This window comes from Carcharodon carcharias, chromosome 2, assembly GCF_017639515.1.
Source record: "Carcharodon carcharias isolate sCarCar2 chromosome 2, sCarCar2.pri, whole genome shotgun sequence".
Lineage (NCBI taxonomy): Eukaryota > Metazoa > Chordata > Chondrichthyes > Lamniformes > Lamnidae > Carcharodon > Carcharodon carcharias.
Genome location: NC_054468.1, coordinates 222351395 through 222378323, shown reverse-complemented (window position 1 = coordinate 222378323; position 26929 = coordinate 222351395). Strand labels below are relative to the sequence as shown.

Sequence of the window (26929 nt, the reverse complement as noted above, 5' to 3'; positions counted from 1 at the left end):
CTCAATTTTGGGGTTACAAACCCAGTACCATAACCACTTGGCTATTTAGGCCAAGCTCCTCCTACCCATATGTGCCCAAAATACTTAATTAAACAATGCCTTTCACCTGTGCACCTCAACAATATAATTAACATACTATTATAAACATCCCCATCCTGAACAAGAGAGGAGCTCAGAACAATTGGCAAAAGACAAGGTTGAAGCATTTTAGCCAGAAGTGCCAAGCGTATGATCCATCACAGCCTCCTGAGGACCCCACCATCACAGATCTCAGACCTCTGCCAATTATATTCACTGCACATGATATAACAAAACAGCTGAAAGCACAGGATGCAGCAAAGACTATAGGTTCCTACAAGCATCTTGGCAGTGGTGCTGAAGACTTATGCTCCAGAGTTAGCCACACCTCTAGCCAAGTTATTCCAATGCAGCTAGAGCTCCAGCATTGACCCAATAAAGTGGAAAAATGCCCAAGTATGTCCTGTTCACAAAAAGCAGGGGAAATATAATCTAGCCACTTACTGACCCCTTTATCTACTCTTAATTACTCAGAAAAGTGGTGGAAGGCATCATCAGTAGTGAGAGCAAGTAACAGTTACTCACCAATAACCTGATCGCTGATGTTCAGTTTGGATTCCGCCAGGATTACTTAACTGGATCAGCAACATAAATACTGTGGCTAAATGAGCATGTCACAGGCTGGATATTCTGTCGCCAAGTGACTTACCTCTTGACTCCCCAAAGCCTTTCTACTGTCTGCAAGGCACAAGCCATGAGTGTGATGGAATGCACTCCACTTGGCTGGCAGCTCCAACGACGGTGAAGAAGCTTGACACCATCCAGGACCCTTGATTGGCACCCCATCTAGCATCTTAAACATTCAACCCCCTCCCCCCACCCCACCACCATCTTAACACACACGTGGTAGCAGTGTTTTACCATCTACAAGATGTACTGCAGCAACTCGTCAATGCTTCTTCAACCATACCTTCGAAACTCAGGAGCTCCAGCACCTGAAGGAGCAAGAGTAGTAGAAGCAAGAGAACAACATCAACAAGTTCCCCACCAAGTCTCTCACAATTCTGATTGGAACTATATCGTTACTGGGTTAAAATTCTGGACCTCCCTACCCAACCACACTCTGGATGTAACTACACCACCATGGATTGTGACAGTTCAAGAAGGTGGCTTAACCAACAACATTCCCACTAAACTGTATGGCTGCATAGTAATCGTAAAACTGCAACACAGGACTAATGAGCTGCACCTAAAAGTGGTCCCTTTAAGACGCAGACATGTGTAATCAAGCAGCCATCTTAAAGGGTCCACAAAGTCCACCTTCAAACCCACAACCTCTACTCTACTACCTAGAAGGACAAGGGCAGCAGATGCATGGGAACAGCAAGTTCCCTTCTAAGCCACACAACATTCTGACTTGGAACTACATTGCCGTTTCTTCACTGTAGCTGTGTCAAAATCCTGGAACTCCCTTGCTAACAGCACTATGGGTGTTCCGACAACACATGACTGCAGGAAGGCAGCATGCCACCACCTTCTAAAGGGTAATTGGGGACGGGCAATAAGTGTTGGCCGAGCCACTGATACCCGCATCCCATGAACAAATAGAAAAAAGCGCATTAATCAGGTTGTGCTCAGCAAAGGGACATTATAGGGAACATTACTCACTACCACCGTTTCAAGGGCAGTTAGGAATGGGCAATAAATGTGGGCCTTGCCAATAATGTCCACATGCCATGAATGAATTTTTTTTTAAAAAACCACGAGGGATTTTGATTTCATTAATTGTTTTTCAGGATCTGCATGGTTTGGGTGGATGTTTTATGTGCATCGGATTTTCCATCAGTAACTGTAGAATTAAAATCTGCTTTTGATTTTTTATGCAACATATATTTGATGTGCTACATTTCAATATGTCTGAAATTTTCTTTTACTGAGTGTCTAATTTTTCTTTATTACTCGGTGCTTTGTCGGAAAGAAGTAAGGAACTAAGCTGAAGTTATGTAGTGCCTTTCATATGCAGACATCCCAAATGCTTCACAACAAAATAAGTATTTGACAAATGTAATCATAGTTGCAACGTAACAAAGTACAACAGAAATTTTATGCAAAGCTAGATCCCACAGACAACAATAAGGTAAATGACCACATCATCTGTTTTTGGTGGTGTTAGTTGAAGGATTAGTGTTGGCCATGACACCAGGAGAGCTGTGAGGCCCTTTGAAGAGATTCACTAAAGATTACCCTGAGAGGGAAAATGGAACCTTGGTTTAACATCTTATCTGTAAAGCAACATCTCAGACAGTGCTGCACTCCTTCCATACTGCACTGAAGTGTCAGCATAGATTTTGTGCTCAAGTCTCTGGAGATGGACTTTAACATCACTTTCTGACTCAGAAATGAGAATGTTACAGTTGAACCTAACGTGCTTTTTGTAAGTATTCCTGTGTAGTCTTTGTAGGAGGTTCTTGTACTGAACGGGTTCTCCTCTTTTCCTAGAATTTATTGTTATAGTTCTCATTCTGTCACTACTAATCCTGTTCAGTTTATCATAAAACAGGCTTGCCTCTGTTCAGGATTTTGGAGACTTCTGAGACAAAAAGCCAATGCGTTTGGGTCATTTATCCACAACAGTCTTGTGTGCTGCTCCTAGGTCTTAAAATGTTATTTTCTGTTGCGAAGCTGGCATTTTTGTCCATTTTCATCTGCTTTTATGGTTGCATGTGCCATTTGTGACTTCCAAATTGTTCACTTGTACCTTGTATAAAATTATGAATTTTTAAGTTGTGCTGGTGTTTGTGGAGGATGTTATGAATTATCTTACTAAATGTTTGCTTTCTATTTGAGTCGTTATTATTAACTTGATTAAAGAAGAATGAAAACTTACTTCAAAAATACCTCTCCCCTTCCCCGTTCACTACATCTTTTTTTAAAAATAGATCCTTCACAACAATATTGACTACACTTCAAAAAGTAATTCATTGACTGTGAAGCAGTTCGAGGTCTTGATCAGTTACAGTATAATTGTGAATTCTACTTGTTTAAGAAATCTTCTGTGCAGCATTTTCAATTTCATGGATACCTACGATTTTAGGTCCTTGCATTCTTTATGTGCTGCTCTTGTTAACTAAGCTATACTAATGCTTTGCATATGTTCTAGAGCAGCTTTTCTTGTTTATATATGAACTTGTAATTTGAGCAAGCCTGCCAACCATTACACCACCTAGGATCTCTTGCCAGTCTGAAATTCTGTCTTCTGTTAATATCTTGAGCTATTTAGGGAACAAATCAGAGCTTCCCTGTGACCAAGCTCACCAGAATGATTTGGAAACAGTGCACAGATTTGAAATGGTGGGTCTCCTCAAATTCTGAAACTACTGAGAGTTTTAGAATAATTACTTTTTGAAGAAGAGGGAGATGCAGTCTGTACCCAATGCATTTTGATAATTATGGGACCTGAATTTGTAAAATAGTAAATAGCATTGCAGACACATTTTGTCAAGTCTCAGTCTGAGTATTTGTATCGCTATACTGCCAATATAGACAATTGTTTTTATTTTTTCATGGGATTTAGGCATCGCTGGCATTTGTTGCCATCCCTCTCTGCCCTTGAACTGAGTGGCTTGCTAGGCCATTTCAAAGGGCAGTTAAGAGTCAATCACATTGCTGTGGGTCTGGAATCACATGCAGATTTTCTTCCCTCAAGGACATTAGTGAAGCAGATGGGTTTTTACAACAATTGATGATATTTGAGACTAGCTTTATATTGCAGATTTATTAATTGAATTAAAATCCACCAGCTGCCATAGTGGGATTTGAACCCAGGTCCCCAGATAATTAGCCTGGGCCTCTGGATTTCTAGTTCAGTGACGTCCACCTCTATGCTTATGTTGCCCCAATGCAAAATGCCTATTATAAATGTTGCTTTAAATCCTGTGTTATCCTGATTGAAAAAGAAAATAGTGCATTTAAGTAGATGACTTATCTTTCATTTGGGGGGTTGGGGGGGAACTTCGTATGGCAGTTCTTATTCTAGGGTGTGGAAGATCCATTCATAACGTTCACTCTAAAGTTGGGTGCAAGGAAAGCCATGGTATTTTCCATTGAAAATTTAGCTGTGTTACTGACACTATGGGGAATTTCTTTAAACAAAGCTTGATATGCATCCTGCCACATCCTCGCAACTTGCAAAAGTGCTTCACGTTTTGAAATGTAGTCGCTATTATATGGCAAACACTGCACTTCATTTCTGTTCAAGGTCTCATAAACAGCAAATTAGATGAATGACCAGAAAAAATTTGGTGGACATTGAGGGAGAGGTATTGGCCGTGGCACTGGGAGAACTTACTGCTGTTGTTCAAATAGTGGACTGTGATCTTTCAAAGGCAGCAGGGACATCCAGCAATGCCACACTCAGTGCTATGTTTGAATGGCAGCCTTTTGTTTAATACACAGTAGAGAGTGCAGTATAAGACTGCTATTTTAAAGTGTGGAATGAACCATCGATACTATAGAATTGGAATAAAATATCTATCTCCATTTGCAAGGATGGAGAATTTATTTAAGAACACACTCCCAGATTGCCCTTCCCTTTGTTATGATTGCTTTAAATTAAATTGGAGGGAGATAGACTTTTACATGATACTTGCTGATTACACATGTATACATGTGATGTGGCTGGGGTTTGCTCTATATTTAAGCTTCTGCTCACAGCATTATGAGTACAGTGCTTCTTGATTATGTTTGCAACATTGGTCTGTTTGGCAACAGAATCACAAGTGTGGTACAAAAGGAAAATACTGCTGATGCTGGAAATGTGAAATAAAAACAAATGCAGGAAATACTCAGCAAGTCGGGCAGCATCTGTGGAGAGAAAATAAATTCATGTTTCGGGTCTTTTGTCAGTTCTGATGAAAAGCCATCGACCTAAAATGTTAAGAGTTTCTCTCTCCACAGGTGCTGTCTGACTTGCTGAATATTTTTCAGCAATTTTGATTTTATATCAGAAACTCATACCCAAAACATAGTGAGCAGAAGCTGAGAGCAGCACACATACAGTATATTTTGTACAACACTGCAGCATCAACCTCTTCCTCCACCTCATGCAATACTGATCTCTTGCTCATTTTCCATAGTGCGATCGGTCGCATTTCTTGCACCAAAGCCAGTTTGGTGGCTGATGAATTTGAGCTCTGAGGGTTCAGGAAATTTGAATCCCCACCTGTAAGAAGATAAGACTGTGTTTTTGTAATTGCAAGGATTTTTTTCTAAAAATCACAGTGACAGAAATTACAGCACTGCAGAAGGCAATTTGGTCTAATGCTCTTGTGCTGGTGCTGCATGTTCACTGGGAGCTATGAAATTTAATTTATCTGCTTTTCCCTACATCCTTTAATGTTCTTTCATTTAAAATAGTTACCATTATCTAAAAGACAAGTGGTTATAACTATACCTCTACTACTTGATAAAACATTTCATGTTCTAATAATTCTCCATATGGAGAAAGAAGTTTCTTTTCCCTGTACTATTTTCATGGGGTGTGGGTGCCACTGGCAAGGTCAGCATTTGCCCATCCCTAAATTGCCCTTCAACTGAGCGGCTTGCTAGGCCATTTCAGAGAGCAGTTAAGAGTCAGCCACATTGCTGTGGGTCTGGAGTCACATGCCAGCCAGACTAGGTAAGGATGGCAGATTCCCTTCCCTAAAGGACACTAGTGAACCAGATGAGGTCTTTAGAACAATTGATGGCAGTTGTCATTGTCACCAGTACTGAGGCTAGTTTTATATTCCAGATTTTATTAGTTGAATTCAAATTCCACCAGCTGCAATGGTGGGATTTTAATGCATGTCACCAGAGCATTAACCTCGGCCCCAGGATTACTAGCCCAGTGACAGTACCATGACACCACAATCTTCCCCCCCCCCCCCCACTGGCTTAACATTCTATTTTTCCTTTTAGCTATAGTCCTGACTATCTGCTAACTGATTTCTCAACCAATGGAAACATGGCCTTCTTTCAACTTTTCATAATCGAAAGCAGATAAATTTTCACACAAACATATGAATTAGGAGCATGAGTAGGCCACTTGGTCCCACAAGCCTGCTCTGCCATTCAATATGATCATGGCTGATTTGAATGTAACCACAACCCCACATTCCTGCCTACCTCTGATAACCTTTCACCCCCTTGTTAATCAAGAGTCTATCTATCTCTGCCCCCTCCCCACTTAACTTTCTCTCTCCTAGTGAAAAAGAGCCCCAATTTTTCAATACTTCATTCCGGTATAATTTTACTTAATTTTTGTTGTACCATTTTAATGGCTCTGATCAGGGCTTGGGAAGAGAAGAGGGTGGTGCACACAGTGCTAATCACTAGGGTCATGCCTTCTGGGGACCCAGGCTCAGGCAGCACCACCCCCTCCTCCTGTGGCTGCCTCGGGCATCGATGTGGTCGTGCACACGGGTGCGGTGGGTGCTCTGCTCTGGGATAAAGTCCCAGCACTTGAGATCCGATTGTCCTGGACCGAGAGCTCGAGTCTGTACGGCCATTTGTGCTGGCCCACCAAAGGGCTACAGGAGTTGAGATGACGGAACAGGGAGGCCAGGAGGAGGAGCAGCAACTGCAGCAACAGCATGGCCCAGGGTAATGTGGAATGTTATGTTCCATGCCCAGCTGGAGTGTTTGACAGGCAGAGAGAAAGTGCTTCTTGCCACCATCACTGCCATCCTGAACTACTCCTCAGCGATGTTAATCTCCAAACCTCCCAGGCCCGTGGATCAGTGAGTGAGTGCCGGTTGTGAAAGACTGTGGCAAGATAAACACCAGTAGGATATAGAAAGGGTCAGAGATTGTGCAGGTGCAGTTCAATGTAGAAAAAAGCGAAGTGATAGATTTTGGAAGTAAGAATAGGGACAGGAAATGCGGAACTGAAAAACGTAAGACGTTAATTAAATGGAGCAGAGGAATCTTATTGTGCAGATATACAGGTTTTTAAAAAGATGGAACACAAGTAAACAGGGCCAGGGAGGCCATGACATAGTGGTATTGTTGCTGCACTAATGATCCAGAGACCCAGGGTAATGCTCTGGGGACCCGGGTTCGAATCCACCATGGCAGATAGTGAAATTTGAAATCAATAAAAATCTGGAGTTAAAAGTTGAATGATGGCCATGAAACCATTGTCGATTCATTGTAAAAACCTGGCCTACATGTGACTCCAGACCCACAGCAATGTGGTTGACTCTTAAATGCCCTCTGAAATGGCCAAGCAAGCCACTCAGTTGTATCAAACCGCTACAAAATCACAAAAAGGGAATGGAACCAGACGGACCACCCGACATCTACCTTGAATGACCACGGCAAACTCAGCCTTGTCGACTCTGCTATGTCCTCCTTACCGTCTGGGGGCAAGTGCCAAAATTGGCAACAGCTTGACATTCATCCTCACAGAATTATGTCTTACAGATAATGTCCTAGACACCACCATTATCATCCTTGAGTATGTCCTTTCCCACCAGCAGGACAGAGCTGGCAGCACAATGGTATACAGTTAGGAAGGAGTTACCCTCAACATTGGACCCCATGAAGTCTCATGGCACCCAGCAAGAGCAAGGAAACCTCCTGCTGATTATCACATCCCCCCCCCCACCCACACAACCTCCCTCAGCTGATGATTCATTGCCCTCCATGTTGAACACAACTTGGAGGAAGCACTAAGGGTGGCAAGGGCACAGAATGTGCTCTAGGTGGGGGATTTCAATGTCCAATCACCAAAAGTGGCTCGGTAGCACCACTACTGACCCAGCTGGCTGAATCCTAAAGGACATAGCTGCTAAATTGGGTCTGTGGCAGGTGGTGAGGGAACCAACAAGAGGGAAAAACATATTTGGTTTCACCAACCTGCCTGCCACAGATGCATCTGTCCGTTGGTCATTCCTACTGAAACTGTCGTCGTGGAGATGAAGTCACGCCTTCACATTTACATGTTGTGTGGCACTACCACTGTGCTAAATCGAATAAATTTTGAACAGATCTAACAACTCAAGACTGGGCATCCCTGAGGCATTGTGGGCCATCAACAGCAGCAAAATTATACTCGAACACAATATAACCTCTTGGCCCAGCATATCCCCCACTCTACCATTACCATCAAACTGGGCGATCAGCACTGGTTTAATGAAGAGTGCAGGAGGGCATGCCAGGAGCTGCACCAGACACACCTAAAATTGAGGTGTCAACCTGGTGAAGCTATAACACAGGACTACTTGCGTGCCAAACAGCATAAGCAGAAAGTGATAGACAACTAAGCAATCCCACAACCAACGGATCAGATCCAAATTCTGCAGTCCTGCCACATCCAGTCATGAATGGTGGCAGACTATAACCCTCTGGAGGAGGAGGTTCCACAAATATCCCCAATATCAATGATAGGGGAGCTGTGCACATCCATACAAAAGATAAGGCTGAAGTATTTACTACAATCTTCAGCCAGAAGTGCCGAGTGAATGATCCATCTTGGCCTTTCCCGGAGGTCCCCAGCATCACAGATGCCAATCTTCAGCCAGTTTGATTCACTCCACATAATATCAAGAAACGGCTGAAAGCACCGGATAGTTCAAAGTTTATGGGCCTTGACAATATTCTGGCAATAATACTGAAGACTTGTGCTCCAGCACTTGTCGCACTCATAGCCAAGCTGTTCCAGTACAGCTACAACGCTGGCATCTACCCGGCTATGTGGAAAATTGCCCAGGTATGTCCTGTACAGAAAAAGCAGGATAAATCCAACCTTGCCAATTACCACCCCATCAGTCTACTCTCGATCATCAGTAAAATATGGAAGGAGTCATCAACAGTGTTATCAAGTGACACTCAGCTTCTGACCTCGTTACAGTCTTGGTTCAAACATGAACAAAAGAGCTGAACTGGTGAGGCTAGAGTGATTGCCCTTGACATCAAGGCCGCATTTGACTGAGTGTGGCATCAAGGAGTCCTAGTGAAACTGGAGTAAATGGGAATTGGGAAAAACACTCCACTGGTTGGAGTCATAATTAGCACAAAAGAAGATGGTTGTGGTTGTTGGGGCCAGTCATCTCAGTTCCAGGTCGTCATTGCAGGAGTTCCTCTAGGTAGTGTCCTAGGCCCACCCATCTTCAGCTGCTTCATCAACAACCTTCCTTCTATCATAAGGTCAGAAGTGGGGATGTTTGCTGACAATTGCACAATGTTCACCATTCGCGACTCCTCAGATACTGAAGCAGTGCATGTCCAAATGCAGCAAGACCTGGACAATAACCAGGCTTGGGCTGACAAGTGACGAGTAACATTCGTGCCACATAAATGCACCACACAAGTGTTAGCCAATGACCCCCATCTCCAACAAGAGAGAATGTAACCATCGCTCCTTCACGTTCAATGGCATTACCATCACGGAATCCCTCACTATCAACATCCTGGGGGGTTACCATTGACCAGAAACTGAACTGGACTAGCCATATAATTACTGTGGCTACAAAAGCAGGTCAGAGACTAGGAATCGTGTGATGAGTAACTCACCTCCTGACTCCCCAAAGCCTGTCCACCGTCTGCACGGCACAAGTCAAGAGTGTGATGGAATACCCTCCATTAACCTGGATGAGTGCAGCTCCCCAACACTCAAGAAGCTTGACACTGTCCAGGACAAAGCTGCTCGCTTGATTGGCACCACATCCACAAACTTTTACTCTCTCCACCATCGCATAGTAGTAGCAGTGTGTACCATCTAGAAGACGCACTGCACGAATTCACCAAGGCCCATTAGACAGCACCTTCCAAACCCATGACCACTACCACCTAGAAGGGCAAGGGCAGCAAATAGTTGGGAACACCACCACCTGGAAGGCCCCCTAAAAGTCAGTCCTGACTTGGAAATGTATCGCCGTTCCTTCATTGTCAGTGGGTCAAAATCCTGGAACAGCTTCCTAACAACACTGTGGGTGTACCTACACCACATGGACTGCAGCGGTTCAAAAAGGCAGCTCACCACCACCTTCTCAAGGGCAATTAGGGATGGGCAATAAATGCTGGCCCAGCCAGCAAAGCCTACATCCCATGAATGAATAAAAAAAGTAAAATAAAGTAAACAAATCCTGGTGTGTCTCGAAGTATAGAATACAAAAGAAAGGAATTTTACAAGACCATAATTAGCCTGTCGTTGGGATTACTGTGTAGTTTTGAGCACCCTCAAATAGGAAGGATATAAAATTCAGAGGAAATGTGCATTGTAGATTCACTGCTGAAGGATGAGGAGGTAGAGTTAGAAAGAGAAAATGGAGAATTTTGGGTTTGAGTGTGAGAGAGTGGGTGAGAGTGGAACCATTGCCCAAAATTGGTTAGTAAACAAGAGTCTCAGGACTCCTGTACTATCTGCCTTGGTTCTCTTTGACTGCCTGGTGGTCCCTTTCTCTCTCACACTGCAGGTTAGGAGCATACAGGCAAACACCTCCTCAAACGTGCTGTCCACATACTTTATTGCTTTGTGAATGCACTGCAGTGGCTCCAGCTGCTGCTCGTGTTGAGCAACCTCCGTCATACCTTTAATTTTTACTATTTATTATAACCAGAATAACTTAACAGTTACTCACCAAACAGCATCTTCCTCTGTATCGAATTAAGAACCAAATACTGGAGGCAGGAAAAGGTAGAAAAAGAACAGAGCACCTCCTTTCCTTCTTCACCAAACTCCGTCACTCACCAAACTCTTAGCTCACTCTGTAAAGTCGCACTCTGTATATCGTGTGCAAAAAGTGCACAAGCCAAGAAGTTTTGCTAAACCTGTATGAAACATTTCGACCCCACTGTGACCATGGTTCCCAATTCTGGGCACCTAAAGGATGTGAGGGGGAGGTGGGGGTTATTGATAAGGGGCCCGGGAACAGGAGAAGCTGTGGGACCCATGATTTCTCTGCCTGGTCCTGATTCCCATATCCTTGCTATAACGGGTTACCTAGTACTGCATGTACTAGTCCAACTGTTACCTAGCTACTACCTCATACTAATTCAGTACCACTCCCCTTTTTCAATGTTCCTATAAATAAAACCCAAAATCTATTTACTTCCTTATGGCCTCTTCTACCTGCACTGCCACCTTTAAGGATCTATGTCATACATTCTCTCCTCCATTCTAGTTTGGGGGATACATTCTTTTACTATTTTTCTTCAGGGTTCTACTTCACACTGTTCTGCACTGAACTACATATGTTAACTTTATGTACACTGTACACTTGTTCCTGAGATCCTCCAATCTGTTGTGTTTACGTATAAAAAAAAGCAAAATACTACGGGTACTGGAAATCTGAAACGCAACACTGAAAATACTGTCTGACCTGCTGAGTATCAGTGGGGAAAGAAACAAGGTTAACATTTCAGGTCTTTCATCAGCACTGGAAAAATTAGAGATGTATCAAGGGTTAAGCACGTACAGAGGCAGGGAAAGGAGTGCCACTTGAAAGAACAAAAGGGTAGATCTGTGATAGGGTGGAAGCCATGAAAAATTAAATGGCAGAAGGTGTGATGGTGCAAAGGAAAAGGAGATGGTAATGGAACAAGTAAAACAAAAAAAACCAAAAGATGAGCCTAGAGGAGGTATAAATGGGTATAGCAGAATAATTACTAAACAGAGGCAGAGTTTATGATCTGAAGTTATTAAACTCTGAGTCAGGAAGGCTCTAAAGAGCCTAACTGAAAGATGAGGCACACTTCTCTAGCTTATTTTGTGCTTCATTGGAACATTGTAGGAGGGTGAGGCTCGTGGGAGTGGTACAGAGAATTAAAATGACATATAGAAAACATAGTCTTTCTTGTCGTCTTCCATGCCTCTTAGTTTAATATCAAGGAGCAAAAGTCATAAGGGCATGTTACTATCAAAAGCCCATCAATCTGAAAAATATTTATTTATCCTACCCTCTCCTTTCTGTCCTCTTATCCGTGCAGCTGATTTGCCTTTAGTGCCATGTGCTTTAATTTTCACAACATTTCCACTTGGCACCTTTTCAAATTCCTGTATGCACTTGATAGTGTGTTCCCCTTCAAACACTTTCTGGAAAGGTGCAATTAAATTAATTCAGCACAACCTGCCATTTACAAATCCATGCTGACTAGCCCCTGCTTTGTTTTGACTATTTTCTTGAATTCTGTGCACAGTTAATGTAAGATTAATTGCCATAAAAATTCTTGTTATTATAACTCCTTTCCCTTGCCAGGTCTGTAAAATTGATCACTGTTTGGCACAGTTTCCATTTCCAAGCAGTTGGAAGTATTATGGTGAATGCTGCTGCTATTTCCTTACCAGCCTAGCCTCTCAGTATTCTGATATTCATTGCCATCTGGGCTTGGATAATTTACAGCTTTTAGACCCATTTTTCTTCTCTGTTATCCACTTCTTTTGAACTTTTATCTCCACTAATGGATCTTTCACATCCTCTCAGATATTCTTGGAGTCTCACTTTCACCTGCTGCAAAATAATGTAATTTTAACATGTTTACCATTTCTTCACTTTCAAGATGCTTTTCTTTGACTCAATTCACAGAAGCATCTTACTTTTTTTTTCCATTTAATCTCTCCTGAAAGTTTTATGGCTATGGATATGTAGTTTCCAGACCTGTGTGGCTGAAACTAAGTTTCCTTCATCACTTCCTTCTATTCTCATTATTGCATTTAGTTCACTGACTTAATTTCTAAGATTTGTATGTAAATACCACAGTGCTGGCCAATTCAATTTTTGTAAGAAAGAAATAGAGTTTGCATTTGAACAGCACAGTTTAAAACAGCAAGGTTTTTTTTAAAAAAAATTAAATACTAGTGCAGTCTAATCACTGTGGCAAGCAAAAGCAGTGCATAATTTGCATACACCAAGGTCCCACAAAGGACAGAAAGATAAATTAAGAAATAAAAAACAATTACTGAAAGCATTCAGGTCAGGCAACATCTGTGGGGAGAGAAACAGAGTTATTAGTTTAGGTTGATGACATTTCTTCAGAACTGGAAGATGTTGGAGATTGTGAGATAAATTGCCTTATCTGTTTTACTTTTCAGTGATTTTTCCCTGAGCATCTCAGTTTAAACTGCCACCCACATCACTGCCTATTTTTGGTGCCAAGTTTAGTTTGGGTAGAGTCCATCTTTCCAGCAAAAACTGCTGTTCCACAGCTGGTTCTAACACCCACAAAATTGAAGCCCCCCTTCCTACATTACTCCTCTTCTCACTCTTCTGCCTTCTGCTGTATAATCTTCCTCTGTCGAGCTGTGCATGGCATAGGTTGTGGTTTCTGAGAATATTAACATTAACCTTTTTAGCTTCCTTGCCAGCTCTGTTATCACTGATCATAACCCTTGTCTCAGTCAGTAGTTTCTGTATGGATTAAGGAAGAACTTAGATTTATGTCATGCCTTTTGCGGCATCCCAAAGTACTTTGCAAGTCACTGATGTAATTTAGAAAAATGTGGCAGCCAATTTGTGCACAGCATGATCCTAGACACAGCAATGAAATAAGTAGCCAGGTAATCTGTTTTAACGATGGTGGTTAGGAGATAAATATTGGCCAAGACTTGGGGAGAATTCTCTGCTCCCTCTTAATTTTGCCATGGACTCTTTTCCATTCACCTGAGAGACTAGGCGTTTAGCTTCTCATCCAAAAGATGGCACCCCAAATAGAGCAGCACTCCTTCAGTACTGCACTGAAGGGTCACCTTAAGTCTTGCAGTGATCTTTGAACCCAGAACTCAGGTGAGATCCTTGGATCCCTGCCCCAGACCCGTGAAGCAGTTGCTTAATTTTGACCTCAAGTAGTTCTCACCCTGATTGCATACCTTCCAATTACACCTTTTGGTCATTGTTCCCTACCCTATTGCCTCTTCCTTATCTTATCCAGGTGCACCCATGCTGTGGGACATCTGGTCTAAAACTTGTTCCCCAACTTATCGTGCTGTCCAATGTATTTAATTTCTTCTCAACTTCTGCAATATGTTGCTCCAATGTAATGGCTCAGTCATAGAATCATAGGAAGGTACAGCACAGAAGGAGGCCTTTTGATCCACAGTGTCTATGCCAGTTCATTGATAGAGCTATTCAATTCCTTCAGATCATTAGTTCTAAAGTCAAGCAGCCATTGGTTTTGATGAAGGGCAGATGTGCGATAATTAGCTTTTCGGCAAAGGCATTTGACGCAGCACAAAAGCCCAACTAATTAAGTGGTGTAAATAGTGGCATAATTTACTCGCCCTATTTTCTTGGAACTTCTGCATCATAGTGGCATATACTGCCAGCTTGCACTTTCAAAATGCACCTTTTCTTAGCTGACAAATCTTAGCAAATGCTGCAAGAAATTGTAATTATTAGGTCAGAATTTATTGAAAGCTTGTCCTATGGTGCATCTACAGTGTACACCACTATTGTGATAATTGAGTTTACTGAATTTAGAGCCACTGTGATAACCACAGACAAACCATTGCAGAATAATGGTGATGGACTAGTATGTTTGGTGCAATCGCAAGACTCATAGCTTAGTGTTTAAAATCAAGAGTCTAGTTTAGGTGCTGTTTGTTATTCAGTGTGGCAGTTCTGACAGTGTCTTGGCTCAGTCTCTGGTGCGAAATGCAAAACAACAGTCATTATATGAATCTGGCAAGCGTACTAACATCAATTTTTTTTCTCTTAACTTTCCTTTCAGTTAGGAAACTGGTTGCAGCCTTAAACTATCATATGAATGTGACCTTTTTATAAATATGTAGTTTGAATAATTAATCGTGTACATTGTAAGTGTGATTGTTAGTGGTCACAATTTGCCTAATTACACAATATAATTTCACTAATTGTCATTTATACCTTGCACAAATGGTTGTCATTTACTTACAAACCTTAACAAGGGGTGGTGTTCTGCTATTTGATGTCAATGGGAAATACAGACAAGTTGAATCCTGTCTTCACCAGATGTATGTGCTTACTGGAAAGCGATCAGGAGTAGGAATGCTGTCTGATTTTTTTTTTCCCTCCCTCCCAAGCCACTGCAGCCAGATTGAGCTAACTATGCACAAGCCAGGCAACAAGTCTGTGATCTTTTTAGCCTGTATAATTATTCCAAACACGCTAAGGGGAGCACCATAAAACACTAGTTTGAATTTTTTTTTTGTAAAAATCCTTCATTTTGCACTATTTAAAGTTCTTGTATTCCATCAAGATGCTGATATTTGGGTATATTTAGTACGCAGGTATTGGAAAAATCTCACTTAAACCAAATGGTTTTAATGTTTATACCAGCAGGTTTCTTAGTTGACATGCTTAAACTATTATTTAAAAATGTTCCCATTTCAGCCACCACCTCTACTTCACTATGGTGTTTAAAAAACTCAAGCAACTTTCTCCATGCAAATGCGAAAGTAAAAATTGTACTCCAGCGTATTTTCACAATCCAAGTGAACATGGTCAAAGTTTTTTCACTTACGTCCTACTCTCAAGGTAAACACATTCAATTCAAGGGGCTTAGAATAATTTATTTTCAGATATAGGAATATGGAAGATTTGTCAGAAGCGTTATCATAAGCTGTGGTTGGTGTAAACTTGATTTATAGCTTTCAAGAAAGTACTGAATAACTAAAACTAAAAAGCTAAGGGAAAATGAGTTTAATTCAGAGAGAATTCAGGAAAGTAGGTCTATATTTTTTTAAATCACCCCGGGGTCTGCTATTTGAGTTGACAAAGGCCTTTCTGAAATTCATGTAGATAACATCTACTGGCTCACCATCCACCAGATTTGTAGCCACTGACATCCCACTTCAGGCCTTATGATTGAGTGAAGGTCATTTATGAAGCAGGTGAAGATGGTTGAACCTAGAACACTACCCTGAGGAACTTTGCAAAGATACCCTGGGGCTGGGATATTGACCTCCAGTAGCCACAACCACCTTTCTTTTGTGCCAATGAGTGGAGAGCTTTTCCCCGATTCCTATTGATTTTGATTTTACTAGGGCAGTCACTCTTGCCTCGCCTGTGGAATTCAGCTCTTTTATCCATGTTTAGACTAAGGCTGTAATGAGATCTGATGCCGAGCAGCCCGGCAGAAACCAAATTGATAATTGGTGGTAAGGTTATTGGTGAGTACGTGCAATTTAATAGCACTCTCAGTGACATCTTCCATCACTTTGATTGAGAGTAGACTGATGGGGTGATAATTGGTCAGATTAGATTTGTCCTAAATTTTATGGGCAGGACATACACTTTGTTGGGTATGCCAGTGTTGTAGCTGTCCTGGAGCAGCTTGGCGAGGGCCATGGCTAGTTTTGGAGTACACGTCTTCAGCACCAAGCCAAGATGTTCTCAGGGCCCATAGCTTTTACTGTATCCGGTGTCTTCATCACTTTCTTAATATCATGTGAAGTGAATCAAGTTGGATGAAAACTAGCATATGTGGTGGTGGAGGTTTCAGGAGACAGTAGAGGAGGATCATCCACTTGGCACTTCTGGCTGAAGCCTTATCTTTTGCACAGGTGCTGACCTCTGCCATTATTGAGTTTGGGGATGTTCGTGGAGCCCCCTCCTTGTGTTGCTTAATTTGCGTACTGACATTCATAATTGGATGTGACAGGACTGCAGAACTTTGATCTGAATTCTTGGTTTTGAGATTGCTTATCTATTTCTAGCAAGATGTTTCTGTGGTTTAGCATACATGTAGACTTGTGCTGTAGCTTCATGAGGTGAGCACTTTTTTTCTTTTAGCTGTGCCTGGTGATGCTCCTGGATTGTACTACTACACCCCTCTGAATCAGGGTTGGTCTCCTGCTTTGATGGTGACCAGGTAGAATGAGGAATATGCCAGGCCATAAAGTTACAGTTTGTGGTGATAATATAATTCTGCTGCTATTATGGGCCCACAGTGCCTCAACGGTGCCTAGTTTTGCATTGTTGGATCTGTTCTGAATCTGTCCCCATTTAGCACAGTGGCAGCGCCACACAACATAATGGAGGATGACCTTGGTGTGAAGACAATATCCACAAAGACTATTCGATGGCTGCAGCTGCCAGTACTGTCATGGACAGATACATCTGCGACAAATGGATTGGTGAAGATGAGGTTCAGCAGGTTTTCACTCGTGTTGGTTCTTCCACCACCTGTCTCAGGCCCAGGTTGGCAGCTATGTCCATCAATACTCTGTCAACTCGACCAGTAGCGGTGCTACTGAGGCATGGAAGTCCCCAAACTAGAGTACATTCTGTGCCCTTGCTATGCTGAGTGGCCATTTACTAATTTAATTATTCCCTTGTCCTCAGATAGAAACTTCCACTTTTGCTGGTCAAATGTCCCTTTGCACCCTTCTCTTGCCTCTGATATACATAAAGATACTACATTATTTTCCTTTATCTCTATTTATTTACTGTTTTTCTTTTATGCTTTGTGGCTTTGTTCTACTTGATTTTATAACTGACCTTGTCCTGTTCTTTCTCTCTAATTATCAGATTTTTTTTCTGTCTTTCTTCCTTTTGACTTCTCTCTTCATCCATTCTCTTTTGCTCTTTCTTTCCCTTTTGAATTGTCCCTGCTATTTTATTATTTACATGCAACATTTCACCCCCTTTTGGGCTTTTCATCTGAAATCCAGTTTCTGATTAACATCTTTATTACATTTTGTCCTCATTTCAACTTAAAATAAATAATTTTATGGTCACTAAACGCTAAATGTTTCCCTACCTCAGCCTTGTTTATTACTGCATCCCTGTGATTTACAAACAAAACTATTAATGTATCTTTCCTTCCACTTGTGAGTTCCCTCACCTAACATTTAAGGACTTTTTTTTGAGTGCAATGAACTTCCTCGTACATACCTACGTTCCTAGTGCAAATGCTGGTCTGCGTCATGACAATCCAGAGCTTCGACAGTAATAGGTTCTTCTCCCATTCCACACTCTTACCTCAGTGGCCTCCCAGGACCTATCCTTGCCACCTCCTCTTCCACATCAGCATGTAACCCCTTGGAGACATAATCTGGAGACTTGGTTGTCAGCCTCCACATATATACTAATGACGGATCTATCTATCTTTCTGTCACCTGTTTTGACCTCACCACTGCTTCTGTGTTGTCAAACTACTTGTCCAGTATTCAGTCATGGATGAGCCTGAATTTGCTCCTGTTTAATATTGACATGACCGAAGCCATCATCTTTGGACCCTGGCCACAAACTACATATGGATAAAAACAAAAAACTGCGGATGCTGGAAATCCAAAACAAAAACAGAATTACCTGGAAAAACTCAGCAGGTCTGGCAGCATCGGTGGAGAAGAAAAGAGTTGACGTTTCGAGTCCTCATGACCCTTCAACAGAACTGGGTGAATCCAAGAATGAGGACTCGAAATGTCAACTCTTTTCTTCTCCACCGATGCTGCCAGACTTGCTGAGTTTTTCCAGGTAATTCTGTTTTTGTTTCACAAACTACATATGCTTGGTTACAATTATGTCCCCCACCTGATCCCTGTCGCACGCTAAATCAGGCTGCTCACAATGTACTCTTCAACCTTGATCTGCGTTTCTATCGTCATCATCTTCTTCTTCATCATCTTCTTCTTCTTCTTCTTCATCTATGTCATCATCTTTATCATCATCTTCATCTTCATTTCAGCAACCGCTACCTCTTCTTCAACTAATTTCTTCTGAAACCCTTTTCCACGCCTTTGTTAGTATGAAACCTGACTACATTGTCGCTGTAAGCCGTTCTTCTCTCCTTTTCCCTTCGTAAACTTAAGCTCATTCAAAGCTTTGCTTCTGTATCCTTTTCCACACCGATGCCTTCATTGGCCTATAATCCGCAGCCACACATCTACTTCTGAAAGGTCATTGACTTGAAACGTTAACTGTTTCACTTCACAGATGCTGCCTGACCTGTTGAGCATTTCCAATATTTTCTATTTTTATCTAAGTACTTAAATTTTGTGGTGGCCTGAAAACAAATTTCTACCATGAACTTTCTTTCCTACCTTTCAGATCCTCTCAAAATTCCCAGTTACTTCCTCTCAGTATACCTTCAATATTTTTTTTTCTTTACGTATCCTCCTGATCCACCTATAGTACTGCAGATATATTCCTAATTCAGCCTCCTCATTTAGACTGGATACAAAAATTGGATATCTATTTGTATAAACCATTCATTTTATTTTTCTTCGGCATTCATGTAAATATATCTTAATTCATTCCTTAGTCTTGCTATATTTTCTGATTCCTTCCTGACTATTGTTTCTTATCCACTGCCACCCACTCTTCAAATTTAAACTCTTTCCAACTGTTGGACTTGTCTTTTCAAGATGATAAAAAGTAACGCATGGCTCTTCCTCGTCAAATAAAAGTTTTAGCAAAAATGCTTTTTCATGAAATTATTACCTCATGGACTGAAAAGGAGGTTGATCTCTATCCATTGTTAACAACTCTCAGACTACAAACATTATACTATAAAGCAGCTTATCATCCGTGGAAAATGTAGTCACGTTTTCTTTTGTGCTGGCTTGGCTCTCCTATGCCTTTTTTAAAAACCTTTTAGCCTGTGTTCTTTTAATACACTGTATGCTTTTGGGACACTTGGTGAGCAGATTAACCACGTACCACTGAACTAATTGAATGAAGTGAATCTTAGTGTTGATCTTTGTAAAGAAATCAAGATTAGAAAATGCTTCTCCCAAATTTGAGCTGTCATTAACTGATACTTATAATTTCTCTGAACCTTTTTGCTTGTTTTACGTTTCTAGTACTGGATTAATGAATACACCTCATCACTGGGAATTGGGGTCTTCCACTCAGGCATTGAAGTATATGGCAGAGGTAAGGATTAAACAAAGTAAAAACTGCATGATTTTTACTAAATTATTTATTTTTTATTTGGATTAAAATGTATCTGATCAAATGCTTATACATTTCTGTTAGACATTTCTTTAGTCACATAGTTGACATTGTCTATGAAGTTTCTGGTAAGCATTGCACTCCCCTGCCTCAGCTTACTGCAGCGCCTACTACCATATGTTTTATCCTGCATTACCTCATAGATTGTGGGTCAGTGCTAGGTATCGGTTTCTACTTAACTGCTTTCATTGCTGCTTTGTAATGCCTCACGGTTTTGGGATTGTCTCTGTCTGCTCTGTACTGGTCTACTGTTCTGCCTACCTCCTTCCTGAGAAGGCAAAAAATCCCTAAGGACACTGATATTTAAAACCAACATTTTAAATTAACAGTTGCATTTAAAGCTCTCAGAATCTGCAATTTGCCAATATATACCACAACCTTTCTCTGCAAAATGTTGATTTTAATTTAGTCCTGTTCTACATTGTATTGGATATTGTAATTGAGAACCTTGCGTATAAATAGTAGTAGTGAATCACACATTGTTGAAAGTTGATAAACTTCCCCATTTCGTAGCTCAAAATGGATGTCGTTTGCGAATTGTCCTGCTTCTAAGTGCTTCGAATTTCAACTAAGTAACTATAGACAATACAAAAACAGAATTACCTGGAAAAACTCAGCAGGTCTGGCAGCATCGGCGGAGAAGAAAAGAGTTGACGTTTCGAGTCCTCATGACCCTTCGACAGAACTTGACTATGTATCTGATAACTATAGACGATGCCAATTTGATAAGATTAGGTCCATGCCGTTGCAAAGCAAAATGTAGATTAAAACTAAATCTGTTAGTAAAGGCACTTTGTTTTCTGCAGAGTTTGCCTATGGTGGCCATCCTTATCCATTTTCAGGAATATTCGAGATCAGTCCTGGAGATTCAACAGAACTAGGAGACACATTCAAATTTAAGTAAGTCATATAGGCAAGAATTACGTTATTTCTCATGCTTTTGAAAGTTCAGTAATTAAACGGATCCATTCTTCATTAAGTATCCATCATACGCCTAAGAGTAAAGGTGGCATGATGGACTCTGGGGAAGACCACATTCAAAGCGCACACAATTATTAGTGTAGTTACTGATGAGCAGTGCCATCTATTGCTATATAACTAAGGGCCCAGGACAAATGCCATAGCACCAATTTGTTTCCCCGCACCCCACAACAAAAAGCGTTTTATTCTTTGGTCATAACTAGATGGGTATCCAGGGAAAGTGATTTTATGGGATTTTCAGAGGGTAGAACTGGGGGGACTAAAAGGTCAGCCTTCACTGGTACATTGGGAGCTGTTGAGAAGCAACCTGCAATTGGGACCAGAGTATGAAAGTGTGTGCACTGGTATATGTAGCTGAAGATTTGGAAATGGAGGTAAAGACCTTCAAATTGAAGGCAGTGAAATTTGACTTGGATTGGGGTGGTGACTTTAGAATGTTTCATTTATTGTTAGGATGTGGGCAACACTAGCGGAACTGCAGTTATTGCCCATCGCTAATGCCTCGGAGAACTTAATGCCCATGGAACTCAGCAGTCTTTTAATTGTTGTGTTCCTGTGATTGTGTTATGTAAGGAGTTCCAGGACATTGATCTTATGACAGTACCTAGCTCCTATCAATCAGCGCTCTTAAAATAATACCCAGCCCAAGAGAAAATGCAGAAACCCCACCTGGTACAAATTGCCCTTGTCTTTATGAATCAATGTTACTTCTGTAGAGATGCGGTGGTTTGCACTAGTACGCTACAGAATGGTTCTCAAATTGGTGCCACGTCCAAGATAATTTCACACAAATTGCAAAAGGAACCAAAACATTTGAAATTATGTTCAATCGAAGGGGTGTTTTCCAGTATTTTGATCACACTTTCCCCTTTTGGATTTAACACTCTACAACATAAAGGCACTGAAAATTATTCCCATTTGCGTGGCTCCAGAAGTGTGACTATAAAAGTGGGAGGGAAAACTGCAAGGCCTATTTACTGCCATAAAATAATCCTGGTACATTAGAAATATTGTTAATACTAATACTGGTATTTATGACTTGGAGTAACACAATTGTACTTAACATTTAAAATCAGTCTGCACAGTGCTTGGTGAGGTTATATATACACGTTTGGCTAGAATGAGTTGTGGACAAGACCATTTTTGCATGTGAATAGTTTGCTTTCTACCATGGCCACTTCTAAACCCAAGAAAACTAGACTGGTATGAAGAACAGGATATTTCTGATAACTTTGGAGCCATCTGGGGAATTTAAGCCAGTTAGAACCTCTAGTTCAGTGAAAAAAGCATTTATGAAATAAATGGAATTCAGCGGCATAGAATTTGTTGCACAAGATTAACATTCTTTACTTTCCTATATGAGTTCACTTAACCTGTTTGCATTCTATAGGGAAGCAATTGTGATGGGTAGCACTGATTTTACAGAGGATGATGTGGAGCGCATTGTGGAGGAGCTTGGAAAGGAATACAAGGGAAATGCGTATCACTTAATGCACAAAAATTGCAACCATTTTTCTTCAGCTATATCTGAGGCAAGTACATTGTAATTTACAGAACCACACAGAGTTAATTTCATTTGAGTTTTGTTTTAGTTGGCTGTTGCATTTGGAATTCACATATCAACAGCAAAGTAACTCGAATTTTTTTTCCCTTGGCCCTTTCTTTTTTCTATCTCTTTATCTCTCCCTCCCTCTCCCTCCCGCTCCCTCCCGCTCCCTCCCTCTGTCTCTCTCTCTCCCTCCCTGTCTCTGTCTCCCTCCCTCCCTGTCTCTGTCTCCCTGTCTCTGTCTCTGTCTCTGTCTCCCTCCCTGTCTCTGTCTCCCTCCCTGTCTCTGTCTCCCTCCCTGTCTCTGTCTCCCTCCCTGTCTCTGTCTCCCTCCCTGTCTCTGTCTCCTTCTCCCTCCCTGTCTCTGTCTCCCTCCCTGTCTCTGTCTCCTTCTCCCTCCCTGTCTCTGTCTCCTTCTCCCTCCCTGTCTCTGTCTCCTTCTCCCTCCCTGTCTCTGTCTCTGTCTCTGTCTCCCTCCCTGTCTCTGTCTCCCTCCCTGTCTTTGTCTCCCTCCCTGTCTCTGTCTCAGTCTTAGTCTCCTCCCACCTCACACCCAACTTTGTTTACCCACCCTTGTGTAATTCAGACAGTGATAGCAGTATTAGTGCTCTGGATTTTTCTTCGTGTGTCTCCTTTTTGAAACAGTTGACGTAATCTTTTTTCACTTTGGTTGATAAATATATAAACGTCATCGGAAATTGTTAAAGTTTTTGTAAAGATGTTCAACCTTTAGTAAAATAGTGTTGAGAGATATTTCTATATAACAATTTCACAAAGCTTTATGTTAATCATAGGGCGAAAGGAAACATTAAGGATTATGCCATGTCTGGACTCTTGTTTTGCATGAACGAGATACTTAGTTAAATCCTTTTCTGACCCATAGATGTAATGCGACAAAAAACTTAATGAACCTATCGTGAAACTACATAAGGAAACAAACAGCTTTCAGCAGTTGGAATGAAAAGTCTAGATCTACTGATATACATTCACATATATTGACATTCATAGATTTCCATTTATTTATATTGCAGTCTTTCTCAAAGTTTCATATTATATTCCTCATTCTGCTTATACAACAGTGTTGCAAATTTGTACATCTACATGACTATTCAAAAATTGCGAACCAGTAAATAATATCGATCAAGGTAATTTAATCTAGCCCAGGCTATCATGATGATTCATTATGTAAATTGCACAAAATCATCTGGTAACTGTTGCAGGAACATATTATTACATCATGTGAGCCATGTTACTCATTATAATGTGCATTTCTTCTAGTACATATCCTGTGAATAGTGTAGAACAATGAAAATGTACAATGTTTTACAATATGTGAAATAAATCTGTAATTATAAATGCAGAATTTTTATTCATACTAATGCATAATATTTATTTTCGAAGTTAATTGTGGGGAGGTGACGCAATGCTGAAGGTTTGCCTAGGGTGCCTAATACTCTTGCACTAGCTCTGGCTACAATGGTTTCTTGATGGCGATTAGGAGCAGGGAAATCTGGTCTATTTTGCCTTTCCTAACACCATGATACTGAAACCAATTGAAGTGCCCCTAATTTATTATTTTTTGATTATTCCTTCATGATATGTTGGAGTCGCTAGTAATGATATGTTGCCCACCCCCAATTGCCCTTGAGAAGGTGATGGTGAGTTCTTGAGGCTTTATAGTCCATCTGGTGCAGGTACACCTACAGTGCTGTTAGAAAGGGAGTTCCAGGATTTTGATCCAGCAACAGTAAACGAGTGGCAATATAGTTTCAAGTCAGGATTTTGTGTGAACGGAGGGGAAACTGCAGGTGGCGGTATTCCCATACGTTGTCTCCCTTGTCGTTCTAGGTGGTAGAGGTCACAGGCTTGAAAAGCTCTGTCGAAGGAGCATTAGTGAGTTGAAGCAGTGCGTCTTGTATATAGTATACACTGCTGCCACTGTGCGTTGATGATGTAAGAAGTGAATATTTAAGTTGGAGGAAGGGGTGTCGATCAACGGACAGCTTTGTCCTGGATGGTATTGAACTCCCTGCATGTTATTGGAGCCACTCTCATCAGGCAAGTGGAGAGTATTCCATCACACTCCTGACTTGTGCATTGTAGATGGTGGACAGGCTTTGGGGAGTCAGGACGTGAGTTACTTGCCTCAGAATTCCCAACCTCTGATCTGCTCTTGTAGCCGCAGTATTTATATGGCTGGACCAGTTCAGTTTCTGGTCAACGATAACCCCCAGGATGTTGATTATGGGGGTTCGGCGTTGGTAATGTCATTGAACGTCAAAGGGAGATAGTTAGATTCTCTCTTGCCAGGGGTGGTCACTTCCTGGCACTAGTATGGTGCGAATGTCACTGGCCACTTATGATCCCAAGCCTGAATGTTGTCCAGGTCCTGCTGCATGTGGATACAGACCGCTTCAGTATCTGAGGAGTCACAAATGGTTCTGAATATTGCACAATCATCATCATCAAACATTCGCACTTCTGACCTTATGATGGCGGGAAGGTCATTGATGAAGCAGCTGAAGATAGCTGGGCCTAGCACACTACCCACTACCTGGGATTGAGATGATTGATCTCCAACAACCACAACCACCTTCCTTTGTGCTAGGTATTACTTCAACCAGTGGAGAATTTTCCCCCTGATACACATTGACTTCAGTTTTGCTTGGGCCACTACTCAGTTAAGGTACATTGACCTCGCTGTTTCTAAATTCCGTTACTGGGTGAGCAAAAATTTCCTCCTAAGTATAGGGAAGATTGAATCCATTTGCCTTTGGCCCCTGCCCCAAACTATTCCCTAAAGACTGACTCCACTCCCCTCCATGCCTGAGGCTCAGCCAGACTGTTAGTAACCTTGGTGTCCTATTTGATCCCTTAATGAGCTTCCAACCACATATTCACACCATCACTAAGATGTCATATTATTATTTCTGTAATGTCGTCTGTCTCAGCCCTGACCTCCACTCATCTGATGCTGAAACCTTCGTTCGCTTTGTCTTTGTTACATCTATACTTGACTGTCACAATGCTCTCCTGGCTGGCCTCCCTTGTTCTACCCTCTGTAAACATTAGGTCATCCAAGCCTGTACTGCCTGTATTCTAACTCATAGCAGGTGCTGTTCACCCATCACCCATGTGCTGAAGGACCTATATCAACTCCTAGTTAAACAACGTCTCTATTTTAAGCTTCTCATCCATCTTTTCATGTCCTTCCATGGCTGCACCCTTCCCCATCTCCTCCAACCCCACAATTTGAAGAGTTCTGTGCTCTGCTAATTCTGATTATTTGAGCATTCCCAATTTTATTGGCTCCACTATTGGAGGCCAAGACCTAAGATCTGGAATTTTCTTGCTAAACTTCTTCACCACTACCTTTTTTTCTTAAAATTAAAGACAATAAAAACTACTTTTTGCTCTAACATTGCTTAATGTGGCTCAGGGTGAAATTTTGTTTGATAATGCTCCTCTGAAGCACCTTGGGATGTTTTATTACATTAAAGATGCTATATAAATACAAGTTGTTGTTAGGTCAGCAAACTCAGCATTGGTAGCTATCAAGCCTGGGACCTTTTTGGCTTACTCATTGCAGTAATGCAGCATTAATGGTTTTAATGTTGTACTGATTAATGTCCGTACCAATTGCAGAGGTTTAACCACACTGTAGATGATATCCTGAAACATGTTGAGCATTGAAGAAAGCGAGTTTTATTGCATTCTTGGTAACATTAAAAACTTCAATACATTTCTGCAAACAATTAATTGAAGTATGGGTTTATTTGTGTCAAGTAATTCGTTCAGAAAGGTATCTGGTATTGTCGCTTTTGCTCACTCCACACCTTCTCATTATTTATTGCCTAGTCACATAATCATGTGTATCATAACCAGCTGCAATATTTGCAAAATTTACATTTTGTAAGCGCTGTTTCCACTCAGCGGCAAAGCACTTCTTTTTATCCACTCAGCTTTTTATTTAATGTGGGACAATGCATTTGTGTTCCAAAGGGAATAAATTTTATGTGCCAGCAAATTCCCAATCTCTCGTGCTGCTAATAGTTTCTATAGAGTGAAAGAAAATAATAGATGAGTTTTCCATGCTTGTGTATCTCCTGGTGGTTGGTTGAAGAGTTAGCTTTGGCTACTGCCAACAAGGAGGTCAGCTATTTGCCTGAGAGAATACTCTGTGTTTTGCTCAAACCAGGAATGCAGATGACAAAATTGGAATAAGGAAAATGTTTGCGTCAGTGTTCTTAATTAAAAGAAACTGGCAGAACTGTGGTAGGTTTACTTGTGGGATGTCCTACAGTTTTCAAACCTTCCTGGAGTTGTAAATGGGATTAACACGGTGAATCAAAAAAAAAAGACATCTAAAATAATACCTTTAACTGCATCTGCCTATTCTATTTTAAACCGAAAGGCGGCTGTTGCTGTTTTCGGGAAATATTGTAAGACTCCTAAAATACAAGTACAAGTA

General features: G+C 41.3%; 1 protein-coding gene across 1 annotated transcript in view; it reads left to right on the top strand.

The window, feature by feature from the left end:
• LOC121275263 (deubiquitinase DESI2) overlaps positions 1-26929 on the top strand; it is a 58611-nt gene that overhangs the window by 16989 nt on the left and 14693 nt on the right. The window contains exons 2-4 of the mRNA XM_041182701.1: positions 19781-19853; positions 20738-20831; positions 22303-22444. Of these exons, the coding sequence (XP_041038635.1) occupies positions 19781-19853; positions 20738-20831; positions 22303-22444 (309 nt within the window). The remainder of the gene's footprint in view (positions 1-19780; positions 19854-20737; positions 20832-22302; positions 22445-26929) is intronic.